This window comes from Diachasmimorpha longicaudata, chromosome 13, assembly GCF_034640455.1.
Source record: "Diachasmimorpha longicaudata isolate KC_UGA_2023 chromosome 13, iyDiaLong2, whole genome shotgun sequence".
Classification (NCBI taxonomy): domain Eukaryota; kingdom Metazoa; phylum Arthropoda; class Insecta; order Hymenoptera; family Braconidae; genus Diachasmimorpha; species Diachasmimorpha longicaudata.
The window spans coordinates 2,291,948-2,318,306 of NC_087237.1; the positions used below are offsets into that span (position 1 = coordinate 2,291,948).

The 26,359-nt window shown below is 38.0% G+C and overlaps 2 protein-coding genes across 2 annotated transcripts in view; both read right to left on the reverse strand.

The window, feature by feature from the left end:
* LOC135168930 (uncharacterized) overlaps window positions 1-13,502 on the reverse strand; it is an 80,687-nt gene extending 67,185 nt beyond the window's left edge. The window contains exon 1 of the mRNA XM_064133555.1: window positions 12,910-13,502. The gene's annotated coding sequence lies outside the window, so the exon portion shown is untranslated. The remainder of the gene's footprint in view (window positions 1-12,909) is intronic.
* A 7,122-nt stretch (window positions 13,503-20,624) lies between these two features.
* Window positions 20,625-25,266, reverse strand: LOC135168938 (DNA fragmentation factor subunit beta). Its single transcript, XM_064133580.1, has 7 exons — window positions 25,185-25,266; window positions 24,836-24,918; window positions 24,549-24,650; window positions 23,791-23,920; window positions 23,297-23,508; window positions 22,595-23,172; window positions 20,625-22,450 (listed from the first exon to the last, which is right to left on the reverse strand). Exons 2-7 carry the CDS (start codon window positions 24,890-24,892, stop codon window positions 22,291-22,293), a joined length of 1,239 nt encoding a protein of 412 aa, XP_063989650.1. The 5' UTR covers window positions 24,893-24,918; window positions 25,185-25,266; the 3' UTR covers window positions 20,625-22,290.
* Between the last annotated feature and the right edge of the window lie 1,093 nt (window positions 25,267-26,359).

The window sequence follows — 26,359 nt, forward strand, 5'->3', positions numbered from 1 at the left end:
CGCTTATAAACATTGTTTGAGCTTATTGGTTGTAAAAAATGTCAATTATGTAGGATCAGGGTACAGGGGACAGCAATAATTTTAATCAAACTTAAAATATCTATTGATAATAAAAATTAAATTGGGTATAAAAAAGACCCACGATCTTAAATGGTCAACTCTCATCCTCAGACTGAGTCATACATCGTCCTCTCGCAACATCCATACTCATTTGTTTATAATACTTTTCTTTCTCACTCTGTCACACTATTTCTCTCTCAAACTCAGTCCACTCATAGGACCCACATAAATGCACAAAGACATACCACACACGTCGCACTCATTCCCAAAAATCATTTCCCTCTTCTGCTTAATCTCACAATGGCTCTTCCTTCTATCACGCAACGGGCGTTCGATACTTTCATATAAACATTCAAATCTTGTCAATCGTCTAAATATTAAAGTCTAGGTTTACTCATTCCGGCGACATACTTCCATCTCACTCATACCCACCTTTGTCTTTGTTTTATTCCTCACAAAAAGATCAGTCATCCTACAATTATGCTCATAAGAAATAAAAATCTAGTGAATTCTTCCTACTTTCTTCACTCCACTTCTCGAATGCAATTTCGTGATTACACGCTATTCAGCTATTGTTACATTTTCGTGAGATTTACAAACTCCTCCCTTCTCTTTTGTTTCAAATAGCAGATCAATTAGTGAAAGTTTTCGGAATGGTGGTGGAGTTCAAGAGGGCGGCCATCATTGAGACAGCCGAAAAGTGTATATGGCTGATCGTTAAAACCCTTGGAAAGCTCTTGAGTCCGTCCTGAAACTCCACGGGCGTGTTCTAACAAAGAGCCGGGCTAGAGCCACCTTTTCTCTCTGTTTTCCTCTCTAATTTGTGCAGCCCTGCCCTTTCTCACGTCGTTCGATAAATACAAATCATTAAAAATTCACTTCTTCCTAAAATGGTGTGAGCTTTTGTTAAAGAAGCGTTTTTCCTGCCGGGGCTGAAGCGGAGATATTCATAGAGAATCTTTTCAATCGATCGTTCTTTGGACAAATATGTGCGATCATACAAAATCGACAACTAATAATTAATGTATATTAGGGTTTACATCTCAAACTATTTATCAAAAATTAATTTACAGTCGAACTGAATAGGTCTTTGCAAGATTTGTATTTCTTTTATTCTCGTGTTTTCACTTGAGATTGGAAAACATTTTTATGGGTGAAAATTCTGAGAAGTTTGGGGTATGATGTGGATGTTCTATTTTCTTGGATCTAAACAGAGGTGTATGAGTGAGACCATTGTCAACGTGAGTCATCAGGTCCAGGTGTTGTGGCCCTTTAGTCTTTTTAGGTAGTTCCTCTAAGGAAACGAACCAGAGCGGTTGTGCCTTTCGAGCGTATTAAATAAAAAGAATAAATAACATTCACACGTTTAGAATCACCACGCACCACGTGTCTCGCACTCTCAAGGGTCAAACCAATAGTTCAACGGGGTAAAATGAGTAGCGAATTTGTCTTTCCAACATCGATCACCAGTCATTATTCTCAAGCTAAAATATAAAAAATATTGAAGCGGGGAAAACCCTTGACGGGTCTAGTGCGGGGAAATCCCTGCGATTTTCACAGGGCCAGGGGGGGGGGGTGACCTGCGACCGGAGGATTCATTCAGTCTTGAAGCATCAAAACATTCGGAGTTATACATTTACTAGCCGGAGTGTCCTTAGCCCTGCACTACTTACGTAGCTTAACCTTTATTGTATTTTCCAAGTATTTTAAAATAGTATTGTATAGCGCAATAATAAATAGTAAGTGTTAACTATAAATGAAAAAAGAGCAGACCAGAGAAAATATATTACTACAATATTCACCGGCCAATGAAAAGACTTTTTTTTCAAACACGTAATGGAAAATATTATTTCAAGCTCTCAACGCATTTTCCCCCTTTTCATCAACGATTTTCTCCCCGATAACTTTCCGACCATTCCCCTGCGCCTTCTACGAAAAAAAAAATCAAAAATATAATACGTTGTAGCAATTTACATCGTAACGAGTTGAGCAAAAGTGAAGCGCACAGAGACGAAACGATAATTCGCCAGTAACAACAGATGGGTCCCTAGTGAAAATTGTAGGATGTGCCTCCATATGAAGGGGAAGGTGGTTAAATTTGCTGGTGCCTTCGGGGTGAATGTTGCTATATAGGCATAAGGGAGAAGTCACGAGATGTGCGGAATATATAAACGTACATATACATATTTCGTATTTGCATGTATAACTCCGTAGAGTATCGTGAAAAATCCCCCAAAAAGTGTTTCGTCTCTTCTAATCCCGGAGTACGTACCCTCTTGCACTATGGTGGGAGGGGGGATTAATTCAATTACTCATGAAAAGCTGTATAATTAGTACATATAAAATCGGATCAATATACTTTCGATTTCAATGATTAGAATCAAACGAAAAATCGTAAACAAAAATGACGAAGTATTATTGATTATTATTAATATAAAATTCATGAAATTGCGAAAAAAATTGAATAAAAAAAAATGCAATTATTTTCTAGTACCCGACGTTTATTCTGTCCTTAAAAATTGATACAACATATATTTTTCCATTCTGAGGGATGAGAAAGAGCATGAGGGAGTGGGATTTGTGGAGGCACGTGGAGATGAAATACAACCCTCGGTATTAAGCTGGAACAGCACACCAACGATTATGTAGAGGAGGGAAAAAAAATGAGAAAGAACGGGGATAGGAAAGGTGAAGGCTCCACTCCCACACGATATTTTCATCTCTCTTTATATTTTATCTCCGTTTCTCTCGGGTGTTTACTCTCACTCGGATTCATATAAGGTGAGAACATCGATCACTCGGTCCTGCTGCGGTCATAATTTTTCTTTTTCTTTGTTTTCTTTTTCACGGTTGAATTTTATGAATTTCATACCTGCTGAGTTCAGTTTTACGTGGATGAATTGGTTTGGACAGTGAGATGAGTTCGTGGAGTTAATTGAGACGGGGGTAGGGGAGGCGGAGTACGAGAGGAGCCAGTGGAAGAATAATGGATTTGAGTGATTGATTTCGTGGTTTTGTGAGCGAGAGTGAAGAAAATACAATTCATTTTTCCAATTATAGGCTCTTCGGGTATATAAATATTATCGTGATGATGTTCTAGTGAAATGAATAACGAATCGATATTTTAAACAAATGCCCGGTCACCCACCCCCGATACAATTAGCAATGGAATGTGGGGGACAGAGAAATAACTTTTTACGCAGTGGATTCAATATTTTAATTTAAGTTTATTGAAAATGGCACGAGGACGAAATGTCTGTTCACTACGACCTGCCACAGCAGACTAAAAGTGATCAACGAGACCAAAAGAAAAATCGTCATAATGTGACAAAGGATCCCCAGTTCCTTTGCCACATGACCTCATGGCTTATGTTTATGTCTAGTCCCAACATCTCTCTCTATGTTGATACATTTTTGAAACCATAGACTCATAAAATCAATTTTCAGAAGACTGAGGCTATATTCCAACAATTAGTCGTTGGACGTTCTTATCCAAATTGATAAGTTCATGGACGAGAAGAAATCAGTTGCTACATGTGGAAAATTTATAATAGATTTCAATGAACTAATGCCGAGGTTATACGAGGTCCAAGGGTGCATTAATCCCTAGCATTACATGGCACCCTCTCAACTCTCGCTAGTAGGTATTACGATAGAAATCACCCTTCAGTCCCCCATCTCCACTCCCTCACCGAATGCATCCTGTCTACGGTTTCTCTTCACAAACCCACCAACATCGGTCCATCCACTATTGCCCAACTGAAATGACTATCTGTCTCACTCCTACCCCTTGAGCTCCAGTCGGCCAGTTTAAACTCACGTTAGCTGGGCATAAACTTCGACAACTGTTACCTCCTAATGGGATACCCACGCTTGGAGAGAGGGCTACCCACCCCATCTATATAACAACCCACCCACGCAACCCTCTGCCAGCTTACTCCTGCTCGGTCTTTATATCCAAGTCCTCCCTCCAATCACCCCCACGAGTCCCTTCTCCCAATCAACTCGAAATATTCCAATGTAATTCTCCGGTTATCAAACGAAACGTTCAATATCACTGTAGATTGATATATCGGGGATAATCGAAATTCATCTTCTGTAATTCAGGGAGTTGTATAAATGTATGTTGAGCAGTGATTTCGAGTTACGCAACGAAAATTAGTGATCGAGGTGACCCTCCAGGAGTTGTTGACTATCAAGGTGAGCCCAGTCGTCTATTATTAGGGTTTTTAATTGATTTTTTAAATTTCCATTGATATTTAAGAGAAAACGACTCCCTCCTTTTCACATTTCAACTTGCACAATGTTGGAATATAGCCTCAGTCTTCTGAAAATTGATTTTATGAGTCTATGGTTTCAAAAATGTATCAACATAGAGAAAGATGTTGGGACTAGACATAAACATAAGCCATGAGGTCATGTGGCAAAGTAACTGGGGATCCTTTGTCACATTATCACGATTTTTCTTTTGGTCTCGTTGACCACTTTCAGTCTGCTGTGGCAGGTCGTAGTGAACAGGCATTTCTTCCTCCTGCCATTTTCAATAAACTTAAATTAAAATATTAAATCCACTGCGTAAAAAGTTATTTCTCTGTCCCCCATATTCCATTACACAAATAAATGAAATAAACCCAGTCTTTACTAAATGAACGCAACTACTTTTCCATCTCGAATATATTTTTCCTCCACTTTAACGTCAACCAATCAACGGGCCAGTTAATCGTCAACGACAGGTTCTCTTCCAGGCCTGCATGCACCCTTCGAATTAGTCTCGCACGAATAAAGTTTCTCCCTCGATCCGTTTGTCGGATACCATGCGCCCCCGAAAGAGTATGCACGAACGATTTGGATCAAATGAGAGAGATATATTCCTTGATTTTCCCAGCAAGATTATGTGGTTTCGACGTGTATCACCCTCTCCCTTGGTGCACCATTTCTCCAAGGAAAATTCCAAACCTCGAGATCGTCGGAGCGTCGTTTCGGTGTCGCTCTGTTATACCACTAGAGCATATTTCTCTATGGAATATAGGTATATATACCTGTCAGATGCAGACCAGCGGTTGCCCTCACCGGTATATTCACTTATTGCCGAAACCTCGGCAGTGGTTTTCGTGCAAGTGAATTTATTTTCGCAAACCATCCAACTCAAATACCACAAAGTTTTCCTTCATTTTTTTTTACACATATATACTGTGCTACGAGGAACATTCATTGTAATTCGACGGCTATAAATATTTTATAGCAGAATATTACTTGAATCAAGTTTATTTATTTTTTTTCATTTCATTATATAATTCAGTTTCATCTAATAAATTATCTCTCGCTGGATAGTTTTATCGGGTGAGAAAAATATCATCAAATAATAACAATAAGCCAGTTTTTTGACCCCCAGTTATTGAAAAAGGGCCGTGTTGAGAGCGATCTCACATAGATTGTGGCAAACTTGATAAAACTACTCCAGACATATTTCCAAGATAATGAGTCTACTTTAGGAAACTCCCTGGGATAAAATTGGCAGTTATTCGAGCGGAAACTAACGGGTGTCGTGAGCTGTCCCCCCCCCCTTTACCACCCTCTGATAGGTGGGTGCCAAGTAACGACTAGCCAAGGTGGCAACACGCAACAAAAGCTGCAGGGAAAATCCAGGGAACCCTCAAGTAATTGCAAGGCGTCTGACGTGTTACAGTATTTCGCGTATATATACATTATATATATTCAAAGTACACACAACTGGCAGTTGGTCTCACGCGGCTTACGCGACGTCCTGAGAGGACTTTAACATTGGCAGGGGGGAGGAGGGGGGCGGAGGTTTTAGGCGGGGAGTTTGAAGGTGGCTGTGTATACTGGCGTGGAGGTATGTCGACTAGCCGGAACCGACACGCGCTGACCAACTTCGACCCCTGGCTAAACTACACCCAAGGATTTCTCACTACATGTATATGGAGAAACCAAAGTGCCTCGACATCGCATGCACACTGAGATTACATAATGACATAATATTCCTCGTATGCCCTCATGCCTGCTGACTCCGAGGGCTGTAATAATAAGGGAATGTGATTTTCCTGGGTTTCAAATGCAGTGACTGGAAATTATTGTTTTGGAGAAAATGAGTTTGCGAAGGAAGAAATTCAAAGTATTTCAGGATTTTGCCATTTCTAGTTGAGCCATTGTAACTGGTGAAATGGAGTCTTTTAAATATACACTTATTGCTGAAAATTGTATACCTCACGATGAGTTAACGCTCCCTCGTTCGTCTTCCACTGACATTGAATTTTTCAACCGTCTGACAACGATGTATCCCTTACTACTTATGTTTTATGTCTCTGGGGGTTCGAGATTCCGATGTCTCGCGTGACTCGCCATGTGAATATATGAGAGAGAAGCCCATCGTGTATGGACGATCTTAGTGGCACCTGTGTGGGTTATGTATACACTAGATAACTGATGTATGTATAATGAATGGAGCGCACTTGGTAGCAAGTACCGAGGATCGTTAACTGCGACCGGTGTACTTTCTCTTTTGCATGAAATGGGGAAAAATGTTTTATCAAGTGGAACGTAAAAATCACTTGATTTCAGGGATGATACATTGACTCTCAATAAGGGATCAAATGATGAGATTCGCAAGTATTAGTCAAGGAAATATTTTTATTTATTGGGATATGGGTAAAAGTATATAAATAAGTGTAGCAATACAATTGATTACTTTTACTAGAACTCGTGATCACTGGCACGAGGAAGGTACGACTGACCTAGAGGACTGGTGTCCAGAGACAACTTCTTACTATATGGAAAACCTTTAATAAGGGAGACAACAAGATAATGTTTATGACTCGTGAGAACAGAGTTTCCTTTGAATACCACATCTGATAAGAAGTTCGGAGCACAGCAGATCATAAATTCGTCCTTTGGAGACTCTTTCAAACACATCATTGTTGGATTTTTCATAAAATAAATTAAGAACAAAAGTCAATCTTATTCTCTTCTGAGTGTTGAAAGACATTTTTTATGGGTTCGAATTCTGAGAAATGTGAGGTATGATATTTAGGCTTGATTTTAAGTATGTAGACAAAGTGGAATGAATAGGACTCTTTGAGAGCATGTGACTGGAAGGTCCAGGGTGTTGTTTCCCTTTGTAGAACTAGTTAGTTCCTCTAAGGAATCTGTATAGAGTGGACGTGTCTTCCGAGCATAATTATTTGAGTCGAATAATAAAGAATGAAATAGTTTAAATTACTTATTGAATTATTCTTGCAAAATTATTCAATAATCATAAACCTTGTCGAGTGATTTTTGTTAAAAACAGAAGAGCTGTGCTCTAATTTTCCAACATTATTCGATTGAATTACCAAACTGGCTCATCCCCCTTGAAATTCTCAAAGAAAAATCAAAAAATTATTCACCAACTCAAATTATAAATGAATAATTTTTTCCATGGGGCCACCATGCAGGGCTACAATGCCCATTCCCACCATTCACATCCGTATCTATTGATCGACCAATCCACAAATCACAATGAGATTAGTATTTTCGGCTATAGAATAGGCTTCTTTCACCGTCTCCCTCTAGACAAAAAACCAAATATCCCCTCGGGACTAAAACGAGAATAGATTTCAGTGCGAATATGTATATAAGGGGGATGAGTGGTGGAAAGAGAGAGAGAGAGAGAGAGAGAGAGAGAGAGAGAGGCGATAAAGGGTTCGGTGGTAAAGTAGACGCTGCCATTTACCGGCTCAGGAGCTGTTTCCATTGTTTAAGAGAATAATACCTTGGCTAATCTGAACGGAGTGATGATGTTGATCCCGCGTATGAATACGTTCGGCAAAAGGGAGAGGAAAAAATATACATAGACGTATTCCTCTCCTCCTACTTCCCTCGGCGACCTTAACAATGATGCATCAATCAAGGGTTGCTTCATTGTAACTATAACGTATCAGTCATTTACTGTTAATTATAGAGCACTGTCGGCGCTTTCAACTTTTCCTCCATTGTTGTATCTTTCTATTATTATTATTATTATTATTATTATTATTATTATTATTATTATTATTATTATTATTACGTTGGGTTAGGACATGGGAATAATACCTTGATTGGTGTTTTCAACCCAGTACCTGACGTTACTGACCGATCAGTTCGATTTTGGTAATAACTTGGTGTCCCACCGATTCTCTTTTGACGAAACCAATTCGTGGACAACATAAAAAATAAAATTATCCATTTGTTTAATGTTTTCATAAGGATATTTCAACATTAAACCGAGGATCTTTGTCCAGTGAATCACTGAAGGATTTCAATAAGCATTTTGATCCCCAGGAAATCCCAGATTATACGATTTCACCTACCAAGGTAATGTTAATACATCACACAAAGTGCATTTGACTTTCACGAGTCGGTATGGGTCGCTCAGTGGCCTAAGAAAACAGAGTAAACGTGGAAAAACTTATCCATAAACTTTGTCAGTGCAGTCTCTCGCACCCTCCCCGCCGTCTCTCTGCATCAAGTGTGTGCAGAGAGAAGCCAACTCGACCTCCAGCACCGTTGAAGTATGTACGACCGGGAGTGGGCAAAAGAAACGGTGGGAAAGGTGGAGAAAAAAAAAAAAAAAAAGTAAGCGAAGAAAAAGAAATAAAGTAGAGGTAAAGTGAGAATCGCCAACTCCGCCACACGCTAGACCGGCGTTGTACCGTAGCGTTGCGCGTCGATGAAAAATTCACCGGGACGCGATAACTCCTGGTCTCTGCATCTTTCATAAACCGCACTAAAACTTTCTTATCCGTTGTCGTTTCTGGTGGAAAAGTCTTGACGTCCCGGGTGTCCGATAACGCTTCATTCTTACCTCATTCGTCTTCATCTTTGTTATTATTACGATGGTTGTAAGAAGAAATTAAGGGGATTTTATTCACCCGTCAGAATGGTTTCTGCATCAGTACTGAAGATATATATTTCCCAGTTGAAAATTTTCATTTAAGTTGAAAAATGTCACGTTAGAATTTCGTTTATTTGCTTAGTGCATATCGCCCTCTATTACGACGAATCGGTAATCCGATCACAACTTTCTTTCACTGAGCCCCCGATGAACTTCTGCAAAGGCAGGCTGTCTCGCACTCGTCTGCCATTAAATATTCAGGCTCTGAGGTGAATATAAAACACTGGGAAGATGCACCCCAACGCCACTTGGTCTGCCATGTGGCCATTTCAACTCTCCCGCGTTAAAAAAAAAAATAGCAGGAAGTAAATATCACTCAAACCCATCAGCGTTTCCATAAAGGATTTAAGGGCTTTATTCATCTTCGCTCTCAGCCACTACTACGGTCAGCCCTTCATAATTTTGTCTCTTTTAAAATGTGTATCGAATGTCGTCGTGATACCGACGATAAAGCTTTAATTACCACTTAAATGACACTCGAAGGATGAGGGTGAAAAAAAATATTTACTGCCGATGTTACTCGATACGGCTGCATGCTCGGGGATACACTTTGATGAGGGGGATCGGGCGTGTAAAAAAGACGAAGATTATTTGTCCGCTGGGTGAGGATACACGAGAGGTCGAAGACAGGTCTGTGGGACACAACACCTGCCCGCATTATTCCTCTTTGAAATGAGATACTGGCTACCGGTGAGAGAAGTATACTGAGGGTTGGGGCTTTCTTCAGGGGAACCAGGCAACATTTTGAAAATCTACTGAAAAATTAAAGTTTCAGTGTTGGATTTTGGGAATTTCCCCAGATACAAAATTCACTCTTCTCAAGTTTTATTATTTTAAGTGATGATGGTTTACGGCGATATTATTTGGGATTTCCCTCGGTTGTAAAATCAAGGGAAATGTCTCCAGTTTTCTTCCTTAGTTTGTAATCGGCTCTGGATATTTCTAAGTACATCTGTTGAGCAGAATGAAAAGTAAATAGTAAGAGGAAATATTCCGGGGAAGGGGTGAAAACTATATTACCCTCTTTAGGGGAAGTGAGTCTACCTTGTCTTGTCTAGTTAGTCTCTTCTGGATATTCGTAGTGTCGAGTGCCGTCTGTCTGAGCAGTTTTAGAGTCATTCAGTTATTAAAATCATTTCTAAAAATTATTCAGTGTTCGTTTATTTAATACCATATCCTAACATTCAGATAAATTACTTGTTGGTAATATTCTCAACAATTTTTACCTGAAATTAAAAATACAATTTTTCGTTTCTCGTCTGCCAAATAGCCGCGATGAAGAAAAAACTGTAATTAGATAGTTAAAAAGAATAATATAGAGGGTAATATTTCTCTCATAATTTTAGTTTTTCACGTAGATATATTTTATATCAGAGACTCGCGGAGGCGAACGACTACTCTGGTAATTAAAATACTGGCATACTTTATGATACTTGATGGCATCAACAATGGACTTTTATCTCACATTTATTATTCATCTCATCCTCTTGTATACGGATATAGAAAAGAAATTTTTTCAGTTTATTAATGTACATTAATGTGGAGATGGAAGAGTCGATGAAAAATTCTCGAAGCGTCTTGCTGCCAATTGAATATCCGGAAATAACTGGGTTCAGATAAATCTCTGTCTGGAGAGAGTGCAGACTCAAAAGGGATGAAAAATAAACAGTGAAGGGAATAAACTGGAGTAGACAGTAGTGAGCATCCGGTTTGTCGCGTCACTTGAACGATATCGAAAAAGGTAGGAAGGATATTGAAAATTGGTGAAAACTGAATTTCGATAGTTCCACTCGAACACTTTGGAGGACAACTCATTAAAAAAAAATGCCAATTATTTCATACCGTTTTTTAAAACTAAAATAACAATTTTTCCTAATGTAACTGAATCGAAATGTAAAATGTTGCATATACTATTTGCAATATTATTTTCGATCCACAATTAACCTGAGTCAATGTCCTAGTTCTAAAAATCAATACACCGCAAATATAATTCCACGGAAAATGGAAGCATAACATTTTCCCCTAGATAAAAGCTCAGATTTTACGACTTGCGGGATCACATTGAAAAAAAAAACAGAAGATATCGCAGCCCACAAAGTTTCCCATAACACAAGAGCCTTCAAGATTTTCTTTCTCACATTTTTTTCATATTTTTATCCCTCTCGCCATTTTGATAAATACATTAATGCAGATTCTTAATTTCAGCTTGGCTGACCATTCATAAACAAGCCGAAAGATAAAGATAAAATATTCAAAAAGCTCAGAGTACAAAAAATAGAACAAATATCCTCGTTTTGTTCCCTTACAAAGGGGCGGGGGAGGAGGGCCATGGAATAGCGCAGACAGAATGAGTTATCTACGTTCTCTGTCTGGACATACGGGACGTCCACGTTTACTTGGTATATCTCGCTAGGACACTTTGGCCAATGAGGACGTCCTGCCTCGTTCGCGAGGAGAATTCTCAATGAGCCATACATCTGTCCCTGTCCTTGGCAAGTTTTTCAATCCCTACCCCGGCGAGAGCCTCTCCAAAAGGCCGCAAAAATAAAGTCAAAAAAATATTGAGCGATAAAAAAAGCGAGTGGCGTTGACGTGTCCTGGCAAAATCAAATTTCTTTCCTTGAGTTTTCATTTTTATGCTCGTCCCTCTTTCCGCGCTTCCTTTGACACGAAAAAATGGAAAGCTCCATTACATCGAAACTAATCAATCAATTCCGGAACCCACTACTTAGAATAATTAGCATCTTGGCAATTTTTCCATTCTCAAATTGTTGTAATTAAATTTTATTTGAAAATCCACAATTTAGGCTTTCGGATTTGGCGAGATGAAAAATAGCGATCATATGATAAAATTATTAATTTTTGGGTACAAAGTAGTTTGCCAAAATAACGAGGCGGAGCGAGACGAAATTTCAAAATAAGAGAATCTCCACGGTACATTAACGAAGACTAGACCCCTCTTACCGGTGTTTGTGTGTGTTTGGGGACGAGGGAAAAAAGCCAAGAATCGTAAAAACCAGTCTATTGTAATCGTCGCTCGGTAGCTCAGTTCGCCCTAGGTGGCCTTCGACTTCTGAAAATTTTTTGCCTTCCATTCTGTACAGGTAAAACCCTTCAAATTTCAGTTCCGGGAAATTTGAATTTTTTCTGCCAAACACATCATAACCAATCCAATAATGAATATCCGTGCATACCCAATTTTCGGGTCTTTTTATTTTTGGCTTCTGGCCCTAATCAATAAACAATATCTCACGATAACGTTTCCGAGCATATTTTTCCATAAATAGTTTGATCAACTTCTGAATTTGTCTTGTGCTATTCAAATCTACTCATCTTAGCTAATGAAAAATTAGCAAGAATTATCCCGATTTTCAATTATCAAATTATATAATTATTGCGACTTGAAAATCGATGAAAATTAAACCTTCACACTTGAATTAAAATTGTCAGAAATAATGACGAAGTCTCGATTCTCAATCCGTCAATATTGGATCTCGAATAATTCAATATTTAATCGTGAGACCCCTCTAACGACTGCTCCATACCCGAGGAGTGAATAAACTCAGCGAAGCAATTGACCACAAGAACTGTGTCAACCCCTCCTCCAGTCAAAAAATTCTATATCGCCATTCGCCACAATAATAAGCGGTTATGAAACCAAAAATTGCCTGAAAATAGTGAGATAAAATAATTTAAAAGTCTTTCTCACGAATTGCCGTTTCGTGTTTGTAGTCCTCCTAGTCCTTTGGCCTTGTCGCAATTTTCTTGTATTTAAACTTGATTTGTTCCATTGAATTGTCCAACTCAATATACTCCCGATACACAACTTTTCCTCAACTCTCAGATGCGACAATTCCCCTGATTTGCGTTCGCATGATCGCACTTACCCCATTCACTCCAAATAAAACATACCACATTACCTCGCTTTAGCTCCTCGGATGTCAGGCGACCCACAGATGTGTAATTAGAGGAAGTGCTCCAGTGATAAATTCCACCGTCTTCAGTGTCCACCGAAACAGTTGTCATACAAGTGAAAATAATCACAGTTATCACTCACTCGAAATGTCAGTCGACTCACCACTTCACATGCTAAAGTTTTAGCAAAGAAAAATCACTGTCACACCTAATGACGCACTGATAAATCGTCGATATTTGTCAATTCACGGATGAGTTCTACGATCCCCCAAAAAAATTCTTTCCCGGCCATTCTCTAACCTCTAAACCCCCGGGATTCCCAAAACTGAACAAAAACGCGAACGTAAAAATGCTGAGAAATAAATAAAAATCCGTGCACCGACTGGAACGTCGGCGTGACACGACAGACAGCATCAAGTCTGGCGGTGCATCGTCTCTCCTTTTCATTGACAAAACAATCTCCCAAAGCCCTTGAAGGGCAGTCAAGTACCACTGATTGTGAATACAAATGCGTTGAATGCGGCGGACAATAACAAACGCAACGTCTTGGTGAGCGGCCCGGGCCGAACTGAGGAGAGAAGTGAAGGCCCGCTTGGTGTATTCTATCGGCACCGTCGGGCGTCGGACGGTTGGCACGACGCGCACCCGCCGTGCACGATAGCCCAATGTGCTCGAGTACCAGCACCCCACACCAGGGGCGCCACAAGCCCAGCCTATTTCGTTCTCTCTCTCTCTCTTTCTCTCTACCGCGATTATTCTTCCTCCCTTCGGTTCACCCCTTCTTGCCGTTGTACGCGCTGCGGGCAGAGGGGCCAGAGGGGATATTTTTTTCTTTCTATTCCACGCTATTCTCCTCGCACAATTTTATCTTCTCTTTCCATCTCTCCGTGCACCACTACTCCTCGTCTTTTACCCGGTCTTTTGTCCTCTCCTCGCTGCTCGGAACTTTTTTCACAGTGTCTACTTCATCCTTACGAATAAACGTGCGCGAGTAGTCGGAGACAGGGCCAACCCTGGCAACTACGCCGCACCAGCGGCACTCGGAAGAGAATCTTTGGGGAATAGAATACCTTGGGGTTTTTCTTTTAGGGGAAAAGTCGTGGATGGTTTGTATTGTATATTTTTTTACTTCACACGCTCCGGTGCATTTATCGTCTTCAGGTTGTATTATCATTGTCATAACAGTAAACTCTTGTAACGCTGCAAAATAAGGAAAGCATGCGCAGAGAAAGGGGAAAAAAATGCTCGGTGAAAATATTATTACATTTGCCTCTCTCGGTAGTTTATGAACATTATATTATTCGCAACTAAAATACCGTGTCAATAACCGTGATGGTATTTCTTCCACCACGTTTTCAGGCGACAAAAGTATCAATCTACTCCTCGGGTGCGCTAAACTGTATATAGTGGCGCCAGTCGTAAATTCATTTCAAACTATAAATACGAAGGATTTTCACTGTCCAGACGGTACAAGTAAAACGGTCGAAAAAACGACAATTCAATGTTCAAATGATTCGCCTCATTCGTACGGTGTATTTCAATTGAGTCGGAGAGTCATGGGAGCGTGAAAAAAATTTAAAAAACAAGTGACCGGAGCAGGCGAGTTTAGAGGCTGCACTTAGTGGTGAATTACTACTTGGAGCATTTACGGAACTCATTTTTAAGAGTTAAAATACGGACTTTTGGAGATTTTCTTAATACATGTTTATAATCAAACAATATAGCTCCCAAAAAAAAAATAAAATATATATATATATGCATAAATTTAAATGTGAAAATAAATAAATTGAAAAAATACTAAAATTAATAAAATATTACGGTAGACAAGAAATAACGTTGTAATAAAAAATTTTCAAAATTGCAATTCCAAAAGCTGACGTTGGTGAAACGTAGCAGAAGGGCCAACAGGCGGAGGGGGGAGGGAAGGGGGCGATTTAAACGTCTAGTTGAGGGCTTCCGGAGATTCTCCCATTCCATCCTCATCTTTCAGAGGCGAAGAGGAGCGGCAAAGAGGTGGCTGGAATAAGAGGAGGGTAGAAGAAAGGGAGGGAGGTTATATACCCTCACCCAACATCGACTCGATAACTTTCCCTTCGGTGAACTCAAACGTAGGGGCCCAATTGGGAATTAGTCTATCGTTAACCAAGTTTACCAACGTGTTCGCGCCGTCTGCCTTTGTGCAAAGTGAACCAACGCCAGAGATGGGGATTTTCCAAGAGCTAAGCGTCGCGTTTATGACCGCATTCAACCTAACTATATACCACGTTGAAACGTTTTCCTTTAACACCCTTTAGTGAGTACATTTTTTACACATTCGGCGAGCTCTTTGAATTCTGGATGATTTTTTTGCGGAAATTTTTCGTTGCTCTTGTGGAAGGAGAGACAAACAGTTGTGAATTTCTAGGGCCTTTCGTGACTTTTTGAAAAACCAGAAGAGCCAATTAGAAATATAATTTAGCAATTGGAATTATTGGATTGTGGATAGGGATTATGTAAATAATATAGAGACGATTTAACTATTAACTTTAATTATTTATTATCGCACGCATGTCTCCAGATCAACTGACCCTCAGTGACCAGAGATTTGACACTCTAGACCCATTTGACAGAAGGCCCTTGTTCATTAATTTCTTTCTGTTTCTTCTCTGGTTCTATTTATTAAAATAATTCTGAACATTTCGGTACTGTTTGGGGATAAACTATAAAAACTATAACATACTGAGATGGACTGAAAAACAGCTATAAACAAATTATTCATTTTTGTCCGCTCATATCACGCATTCTCAATAGAAACAAATTCAATATTTGTTTTAAATCAATTTCACGATTTCTGTCATTCATTCCAATTTTTGTGGATTTTCACTATTTGAAAAAATAATCGGATATTGAATAGTTGTCAATCTTTCGCAGAAAAAAGTTGACGACTTTTTTCACTGAGCCATTCAAAAGTACAATATTTAATTGTAATGATTTTCCCTGACAAACGAGGGTGTCTTTTTCTCCGATTATTTTCATTTTGTTCCCCATCTGGCGCTAGACGGTACCACCGGATGTTTTTGTTTTAAACAGTATTTCATTCTCGTGTCATTCATAGGATGGAAAACAAGTCTATGACATTGAATAATCGCGCGACACGTGAAAAAAAAAAGCCATGGAATTTTTCATATTCGCATGGCTTTTGAAATCACCTGTTTCAAACAGATCTTTTTGTTTGTTTCTCTCTTTTATTTAAAAATTTGATTGCAGCTCCAGGGGTAGTAGAAATATTTCCAGGAATGAGAGAAATGTGAATAAAATTTTTAAAGAGGTAACTTCCGCGTTTTTCATTATCCTTCTGCTCTGGACTAACGGAAAGAAATGCCAGTGACATTAAAGTACTTTAAATGATCCCCTAGATCTATCGACATTTTTATTAACTTTTCCTTAACAATAATTTTTTTTTTTGGTTTTGTTTTTTATTTTCAATTTTTTCAGCTGCTCCACTTTATCAATGCTCAAGTATTCAACAAGTCCAGGACCAAATCTGCACAAGGAAGGCGCTAGAAAAACTAGAATTGGCTAGCAGGCGAAGGCTCCAGGTACTTGGCGTTCTGTTTTCAAGGGCAATGTTGACTCGGGCCAGGTCGAGGCGTCACACCGAATTTGGAGAGTCGATTATGCGAGGGGGGATATTTTCGTTGAGATTTTCCGTACAAACCAAGAGAGAAGGCTTTTCTGACGATAATATAACTGTATATAGTCACTTCATGCATTTCAGTTGTTCCAGCCGTTGGCACTTTTATTCGCCGCAAGAGAAAGAAACTCGACAATCTTCCCCTCCGACTGCTGTACTACTCCCCACGAATAGACTATTCCACGTCAAGCTTTTCCCTGACAATCCGATCAATTTACGTAATCCATGTCGTAACCACAGCATCTCTATTCTTCAGACCAGAGCCAATGGTTAATTCATTTTATTTATCCGCTCCACTTTGTTAATTCATTACTTATTTAATACTTTGGGGATTTTTAATAAAAGTTTTTGAAAAGGGCAAAAACAATACGATCATATTACAGAGCTATATAAGTTTATATTTATTATAGTATGAGGTCATTATTTGTTGGAGAGGCCGTCTGTGTGGTCTTACGACAAAAACTCTAATGAATGTTTATTAAATAATATAAACAAATCTCTGTTTATGGAACGGCGACTGCTCTCAAAGTCTGAGCACATCTTAAGGGGTTATTCTCATGTGAACGCCTATATTTTACCACTTTTTCGGATTTTTTTTTTATGCGACAACAAACTTCAATCATGTTAATTTTTCAATATATTTTTATTTGTATTTTGAAATATACGAAAAAAATTTTTTTTTCCGTTTTTTACATTTTTAACATATATTTTTTTTAAGTCAAAGTAGTCCTCAACAAAAAAAGGTAGTTCACTGGTCAAGGTGATAGCGGCTGTTCATGTTGTCTGACATAAAAAAATCGAATGGATTATTATTCAGTAGATCTGTGGCTATCGTCCCTACCAAATATAATCAATTTCATTAAAAACAGAAAAAAATATCGAACTTCAAAAAAAAAATCACGAAAATCTCCTTCTTTTTCGTTACAAATCGTTTAAAAAAAATATGAAGATATTGTCGAAAATAAACAATTGTGGTAGGGACGATAACTATAAATGAGTAGAAGAACATATGTAAATTTTAAAGCAATCGGTTGAATACTTTTTCTTGTAGGACCTTGACCGTTTCAGAAAATGATGATTCGAGAAAAGCGCGTTTAAAGTTTAAAGCCTGGTAGACAATCGCTTACGACACGTCGGCGACTATGAGCTGTAACTTATCAAATACTATGAATTTCGGTCTGAATTTTTCACAGCATGTTTTCAATAGGTTTTACTGTCAAAATATCAAAAAAAAAAAATCTATTTTTTGAAGTGCTCACATGAGAATAACCCCTTAATAAAATATAATTCAATTGCTCTTACTTAAACGTCTGTTCATTTATTAACCTGGCTTCCAATTAAAATTTGATAAAAGTGATCATGATTTTATCAAGGAACGACAAATCATTTTACAAATATTGTTGTACTTGTAATAATGTTTATATTCCTAAATTAACATAAAAGTTGATGAAATTTCTATTGATATTTGCTGTTTATTTGTTCCCTTCTTTTTCACTTGAATTGCGGAATTGTTTTACTCTACTGGCAGTCGATGGTAGAAATGCTCAACGCGGTATGTACTTGAGTTCACTAATGAACCTGTGAGACCGTGTCCTATAGGGCAAGCAACTTCGAGTAGGCACTTTTACTCGTAACCCCTCCGCATCACTTCTGTCTGGCAACACAACAATACCATCCAGTGATGCATCGCAGCAGTAAAGAGAAGAGAGAAGAGACAGGAGCGTCACGAAAGGTGAAGATATAGCACAAACTGGAGTTGCGATGGCGGCGCTCAATCGAGGGTACCTCAAGTACGCCAAGTGAATGAGACTGAAGCTCATCAGGCGATTTTTAACGCGGTCCAAGTGCTATCGTTATTAGCTTCTTACGTATTGCCGAGTTGAAGTTGAAAAATGAGTAGAAAAAAACTGTTTTTGTCAGCCATATCCTGGTAAAATGAAAAAAAATATGTGTATAAAATTTATGCACGACAGAAGTGAAACTTCTTAGCCAGAGATTGTTAAAAAATTTTGTCTGAATTTTTTGTGATAATTTTCGGAAATTTTTATTGAGCCACACAGGAAGATTTCAGAACATTTTGTCATTGAAAATTCGAAATCTCGGGGAGAAACCAAATAGAATAGTCAATTTCTGTTCCATATGTCCCTGAAAATGAACAGAAAACCAGGAAATTGCTGTCAATGCATTTTTGAATTCAGGGAACAGTGACACCGAAGCCCATTTAGGACAAAAAATCAGGAAATTTACGATTTCATTGAAAAATCAAGGAAATTGATCTCCAATATTCATATTAGAGTATATATTTAAATAAATTACGAAATTCTCATTTTCGTACCGCTTAAAATTCGGGAATTTTACTGAAGGATAAGTTAGACCGGAGATTTCATGATTTTCAAATGTGTAAAAAGCATTTGATGCCACTGGATTGGTAATTCCCAGTGAACTATCCCGATATTAATAAAAAGGTTTTATTAGTATTGTCCATCATATTAACAAAATGAGTCGTTTTCTTACTCCGAATCTATCGCGTTTTCGTTTCTCTCCCATGTCCCTTTCCGTCCGCCTGCCCCACCACGCGCGCCATCCCCTCCCTTTTCCTGTCGCTTTTTCGTTACATACGATATTGGAGTTACAGCCCAACGAGCGCAAAGAAGTTTCACTTCAAAAATCAATGGTTCAGCTGTCTCAAAATTTTTAGCGATCCTTCAACCCTTTATCTTTCAAGTACAAAATCCTCATGCTCCGTTAAAAGCATAAATTTTCCCCTTGAAATTTGATGCTGCCAGTGATATATACCGACGCATTAATAACATAAGGCATTCACCTCGAAAACACCTGGAGGCAGTGGCAAGTGAGAGAGACAAGAGGGGTCAGTTAGTTCTTGATTACGGGCTATGGATTAGCTGTCTGGAGCGTAAGTGTTTGTAGAGTCAGATAGCCTGACTTTATGAATTGCGACGTGAACTCTACAACCGCAGCTCTGTCCGGCCATTCCCTTTGTCTCTGTTACACACCTTCAGTTCAACTATGAATCCCCACGATAGTTTCACAACACATACAAACAAAAATCATCCTGATAATAGCACAATCGAATTCAATTCTGGGGTACCGTCGCACGAACAAGTCACTCATTGGTAATTCGAATCGATCGTTAATTTCCAAATGCTTTCGAAAATCTTCCCCAGTTGTACTTCATTATTCAAATCATTGGTATTGTACCGGGTGGATGTAGATATTTCTGGTTTGGTGAGATGCATAAATATAGATCCTGACAGACGGCAGTAATTTAATTCAATTATGGTTGTTTATTCCCTTTTGGGTCGTTTCACTTCCGTTTGAATTTGGAATGACTTATTTCAGAAATTCGTTCATTAGTGGAGGGTGGTGAAGTTCGACTTGACCATCTCGGCTATTTTAATTCATAAGACTAATAAATCGATAAAATTGAATTAAACAAGTGTGATTTTGGAAATCCAAGAGAAAGAAAAAAATTGGGGATCTTTGGAATTCATTAGCAGAAGAAATTCCGTAATTTTTTATGTTGTAGATTTTTATACGAGAAGCATCTTGCTCCTCCCAACAGCAAAAAAATCTTCCCAATGAAAAACTACAACTCATATATTATTTTCCATTGTCGTACCTGTCTGGTCGGCTAAGCCCAGCGGGATAGTGTATATACAGAAGCTTTAGGGATATATGCGATAGTATAATAGAGGGACAAACGGGAATATTCGTTTCGTCATCCACCCACGCCTGCTGCTGTGAAAAAAAATACTCCAGTAATCTCGTTTTCGTTTAGTGGGAAGGATAAATTTTCTGTTATGTTGAAAGGAAAGAACATCAGGAGAAATACAAAACCCTTTATGAACCCTAAGGCTATTCGATCGTCGTAATCCTACTCCTTTCGCCATGCATGTCACATGAGGGATCACATCTCTCAACTTTTTATTTTTGAAAATGTGTTTTACTTTAAAAAAAGCCAATACCATTTTCTGAAAACAAAAAGATCAATTTCATTCTTGAAGACATCTCGAAATGTAAAAAAAATAATTAACCATTTCAGTACATGAAATATATATTTCTATAGACACTTATAATCCGCCCATTACATTGAAAAAATATCTTCAGCATTATACATTGTTCAATTTTTTTATAAGAATTACACTGGAAGATTTTTTTTCCACTCATTTTCCAATAAGGAAAAAAACTGTAGGATAAAAAAAATGGCGAAAGAGGAAGTGTGCACACAGACGGAAGTAACGTGCAACACGTCCACTTGATGCATATATGTATATATATATGTATACATATATATACATATATAGATTTATATACGGTATTGAAGTGAGCCCACAGGAATGAAACGTCGCTGATTAGTAATTGGCCAGTACGTTTATCAGTTAACTCGACCATTAAGTTCCACGCCCACAGAGTCTATTCACGTGTCAGCGACACTTCAATAATGCGATACAAAAGCCTGAGGTACACGTATATGTGTGTATATGTGTATATAGAATATCTGAATCGGAGCAATTGCACTGTGAGCAATTCACTGGTGAATTATTTGGGGGAAGAAAAGAAATTCTTGGAGGATCTCTTCAGCCATCATTCAGAGAGGTCTATTCAATATTTTTAATGTTTCTTTTGTCGCTGAGTCCATTCGAGGCGGATGGAATTATAATTGGCTGAGATAAGAAGATTGTGGGTACAGAAAATATCAGTGAGAGATAGAGGGCGATAAGCAATTGGAAGTTTTGGAGATTATTTTAGATATATCGTGAACAAAAAGAGACGATGAGATAGCAATAGAGGAAAAATATTTTGCCAAATATTCTAGGCAATAATAGCTACAAATATTTAAACATAATAACTTAATATTCGAAGAGTGAAAAATTCCGATTCAGTCGATATTCTCTTTACATTCACTAACTCAAAATAGGGTGAGTGTCGTATTTTATACTTTGATAGGGGAGAATGGGCTGCTCGATCTTCTGACACCATTTTGGTCTTCATTACTTGAACGATATTCTAGTGAATCTAGTAATTGAACAATTTACTTATTTCCATGATATCTCTCAATGAAATGTACAAATAATTTGTGTGAATCAGTTCATCAATGTAGAAATTAGCGTAATGTGCAGGATGTTTACCCTGTTTAATGATCTTTATCCTCCACTTTAAAAATGAATTCGGGTGAAATCACAATTATACGAGAGATGAGAAGGCAATTTCAAGTTACTAAATATACAACGGCAATGAAGAAAATTGAATTTAATACCCTTTTTCCCATTTCAATGAGCAAACTGAACTCAATATGTCGATCTTATTTCTATCGAGTTCATTAATCCCTAATAATCTTATTTCATTTTATAAAACAATTACGAGAAAATTAAAATACATCAAATCACTAATTTCCTCCCACGTGATATTAATTATTCATCTCAGATTATTGTTTTAGGAACCTGAAGTGTGCGAAAATATTCAGTCCATTCGCTTTATCATTAATTCATATTTTTTTAAGAAAAAATCCTCTGGCACTGATTATCATTAATTCATTATCAATATCCTTAGTTTTTCTACTACTTTCTAGTTCAATTTCAACATTATGTATCTCTCGTCAGCTACATAGTTACTACGTCGCTCATGTTTTATCTATTTCTGCATCCGTAAACTAGTTTTGATTTTACTTGACACATCTTAAGAGATAATGGATTCACTTGTGTGAACCTTTGTCATGACATACAATGTGAACGAGGCTGATGTTTTTCACCGTGAATAAGTTATCGTAGAGACCAAATACTATGTTCTCAGGTATCGTTTCCTCTTCGCAGTGCTTCAATAACTGGGGTACCAATGTTCGTGATCTTTCGATTCTGAAAAAAAAAACGAGGTAATGAGAATCATTTTAATTGCTCATTATTTAAAGAATTTAATTTTATGTCTGTCACTTTATTGAGTTTTTCTCTTTGTGCAATGCAACGTCTCAATACAGCATTAAAAAACAATAAAATTCTTACTTGTGATCTAAATTCCAAGTAGAAAATAGAATGAGTTCCTCTCGAGACCTGTACGGATTAATTCTATGCCTGTCACCGTAACCACAGCCGTTGCCACTCCACACGCCCTCGCACCTAAATTCCCCCCTGGAATCGCATAAAGCGTATTGTTCACTTCTCCCCCTCGGGTATACCGTATAAGGACAGCTCTCCTTCTCATTTATAAGTAATTTCTTGGCTGGTGACGTTTTACCAGTGGAGTATCTCCTGGCATCAATTTCATCCTCATCGCTCTTATCGTCGTCATTATCGTGATTTTTATGCAATGCCAATCTGCAAGGGCAATGATCGTAACACTCGTCCTCATCTCCATCCACTTTGTCAATGTTATTGGGCTCCTCTTTACTACGGCTTCTGTCAAAGTAATAGCCTAAGTAGTGATCCTCCTTCAGTTGCAGTTTGAAGTATTCTATTACTCCATGGAGATTTAGACGCGCCTGACGATTCGTTGACCAGGCTTCTGAGCCCTTTATCTGCTCGATTGTTTTGTAGAGATAACCACGGATTCGGTCTTGACATCTGCGGTGCATATATGCTTCCTGGAAATAATTTGGTGGGATGCATGAGTGAAAAAATTAATTCTTCAAATTCGTCAGTGTATTCAAATTTATATTCACTTCAGACTCGAGATTTCCATCTCAATAATTCGAAATAAGTAATTACCTTAGTAGTGACATTGGTTTCCAGTCCCATGAACCATTCCGGATGATCCTCTCTCCTGCTGCAGTCGGTTTTCGAGTCGTCTACATTCAATAGATTGTACAAAACTGCAACCTTTCTCTTGAGATTCTCAGTTAGAAACTTGCTTGCCTGATCACCCACCGTAAGATAATCGATGTTTACTCGCCTCAGGGTTTCATAGAGCAAATCCGCGTCTGCAGGATGGGGTTGGAGTTGCAAGGCCGAGGGAAGAATAAGGTGGTTATTATAATATCACAGGAGACTAACAGGAAAATCGATTATTCAACTGAGAAAATGTCTCTTATGCACCGGGTAAATTGAGAAATGTTGCGAGAAAATCTGTTTTATTACAGACCACAGTTGTCGCTATCAGTTCATAAGAGAGCCTATTATTGATGTAAACTCAGAGTCTATCCCCGAAAGGACTGGCAAACAATATGCGAGGAGAAAAATTTTTTTTCCCCATAAATATTTACCGGAACGAACTTTTTCTCCAGGTTTCTGGAGTATCATAGTTGTCTGGGGCTGCAGCGTATAGAAATACTCCTCGTCAACCAACGATCCATCCAGCAAAAATAAATTTATTTCGGCCAGATCATCCGTTATCTGAAATAATAGGCTGATTATTAATTTGTCTTCCATCAAATTTATCATTCAATGAAATTTTCATTTTAAAAGTCATATATTTAGATTTTCCAGATTTAAAACTTCATTATCGAGAAGAATTGACAATTTAATTTTGAATGATCACCAAGCTCTGTCCTCGGAAAGAAAAAAAAATAAGTCAAGCGCTAATTATTATGCAGAACAATTTCATTATGAAGATGCATCCCTTTCAATATAAATTGTCAATTTTCCATGCCATTGGAATTCAATATAAAGGCACGAAGGCGACGACATGGAAATTTGAATTCTAAGCCTTGACCTCGTAGAACCGAGTGAGAGCAAGTGAAACAGCGATAGTAGACCATGACACTGACGGTAGCATGGCCCCGGGCCTGCGTTCGATAGAGCACAATGCGGGTTGCAGAGCGATCTTCTTCGAAGGTCACGCTGCAACCCAATTTACACATTCTGTCCTGATTACGCTTAAAGTGGAACAGCCAAAACTTCACCTCTAGAATTTTTTAGTGTCCAATATGAGGGCTCTCGATGCATCCCCGTTTCCAATTTTCTGGAGAACTTTTAATGACTTTTTTAAATTAATTGAAGGATAATTTAGTTGGGTACTTGCATTCAGCTTTGCGCAGGCTTTTCGCTTCAATTCCCTCAAGCTCCGACAGGCGACACCGAATTTTCTACTGCGATTAACGTCAGTGACTTTGTATCCTCTCAGCTATAAATGTAACAATACAATAATTCTTTAACTCTATTGAAAAAAAAATACACAAGACAATGTTATCATTTAGTAATAATATTGATTAATTTATAATTAAGAGTTGCATTGTGGAAAAATCATGGCGTTCTTCGTTATAAGTATTACCAAATAATAATATTGATAATAATTAATAAGTGATTTACCTCGTGCTTTGTTTGTGACTGCGTTAATCGCGCGAGACAATGGGCTAAAAGCGACATGACTACCACTGTCCCTCTCGGTGCCCCTATCACAAGTAACAATGTCTGTTAAACTGACATTTATGATTAAGCGAACTGGACGTCTATGAATTTGCTTTCCCGCGTCACTATCGGCTTCTACACACGCGCTGACAGTCAGCGCGGCGGCGTAAAACAGCTGTTATCGGTGGATTAAAGAACCAAAATGTAAAGTGCGCCACTACGGACAGAGGACAGGCAAACTAAAGGCAAATGGAGAGTTTTACATGAAAAATAAGTACTGAATAAAGAGAATTATTATAATTTTCGTCACCAAGATGACAGTTGCTCGGTGGGAGAAGAATTAATTTATTAATTTTTGCAGATTCAATTGGTCAGAGATAGGGGGAACGCACTTTGCTGGACTATAACTGGTGAATGGTTCTCATCTGGGTTAGGGGTACAGTACGTTGGAAAGAGAGGAAGGGATTTTCTCGCGCCTGCTCCGAGGGGACTTTAAAGTTCCCGGAATTTTCAAAAGATGGCGGACTCTGTATGATTTTAGAGGAAACTCGGAAGTTACTTGATTTTAAAAAAATGTTTAAAAAATGCACCGAGAAATTTTTTTTTGTTTTTACTGGAATTAAAAAAAAAATATATATATATATATATATGTATAATATATTCATGTAAATAAAACAGAAGTATATGTTTTTTAACTCTCCATAAAATAAAAAAACTTGGTAACGACAGAACTAAACTTTCTTGGCCGATACATTACCGCGGTCTCGCGGAGAAAAGAAATATTCTGCTGACAGTTTTCATTAGAAACACGAAATTTTAATTGAAAAATATTGGAATTATTTTGCATTGAACCCGTTTCATACATAAAGAAATAATAGTTATTAAAAGTACTGCTTATGGATTTGACGCAAATACGGTTATGCTTCTCTCGAAATCGACGGTTCATGTGGCAAGACCATCACCCGCTAAGAAACGTTTAAACCTCAGTAATCTTAGTAATCCTTCTAGTAAATTTCGTTTTCTCCGCATGAAGGAGGGTTAATTGACCAATAATATTCCAAATTTGGATGCCCCAGCACTTTGTGAAATTTCTCATAAGTATAAATTATTAAAAGGACCCTAGAGGGCATTTGAGCATTACGTAAACATAGAAAGGGGGAAAGGAGATCCAGATTTGCTCATATTACGTGTTATCCGTAAGGGGGAATATAATAATGGGGGGAGGAGTCAAAATTAATTATGAAAAACAGTTAATTTTTTTTCAGCTCAATCAGGACTTGTTTCATGGATTTCATCAAGAAAATATTCATCACTGATCTGTAAAACGAGCTTTGCAAAATAACACATTGCTAATTTACTTTAAAAATTGTGTTTTTATAAAAACAAAACTTGAATCAAAAATGTTCGGCTACATGTACCTTCAATTTTTATGTAATATAATCCGAATAATTGCGTTATCAGAGACAGTCACCACAATATGTTTGA

Coding starts and splice junctions, on each gene's coding strand:
- LOC135168938 (XM_064133580.1), bottom strand. CDS start 24,892: ATGTCGCTTTTAGCCCATTGTCTCGCGCGATTAACGCAGTCACAAACA. Junction 23,921..24,548: donor AAGCCTGCGCAAAGCTGAAT/GCAAGTACCCAA, acceptor CTATTATTTCAG/ATAACGGATGATCTGGCCGA. Junction 23,509..23,790: donor TGGAGAAAAAGTTCGTTCCG/GTAAATATTTAT, acceptor CCCATCCTGCAG/ACGCGGATTTGCTCTATGAA.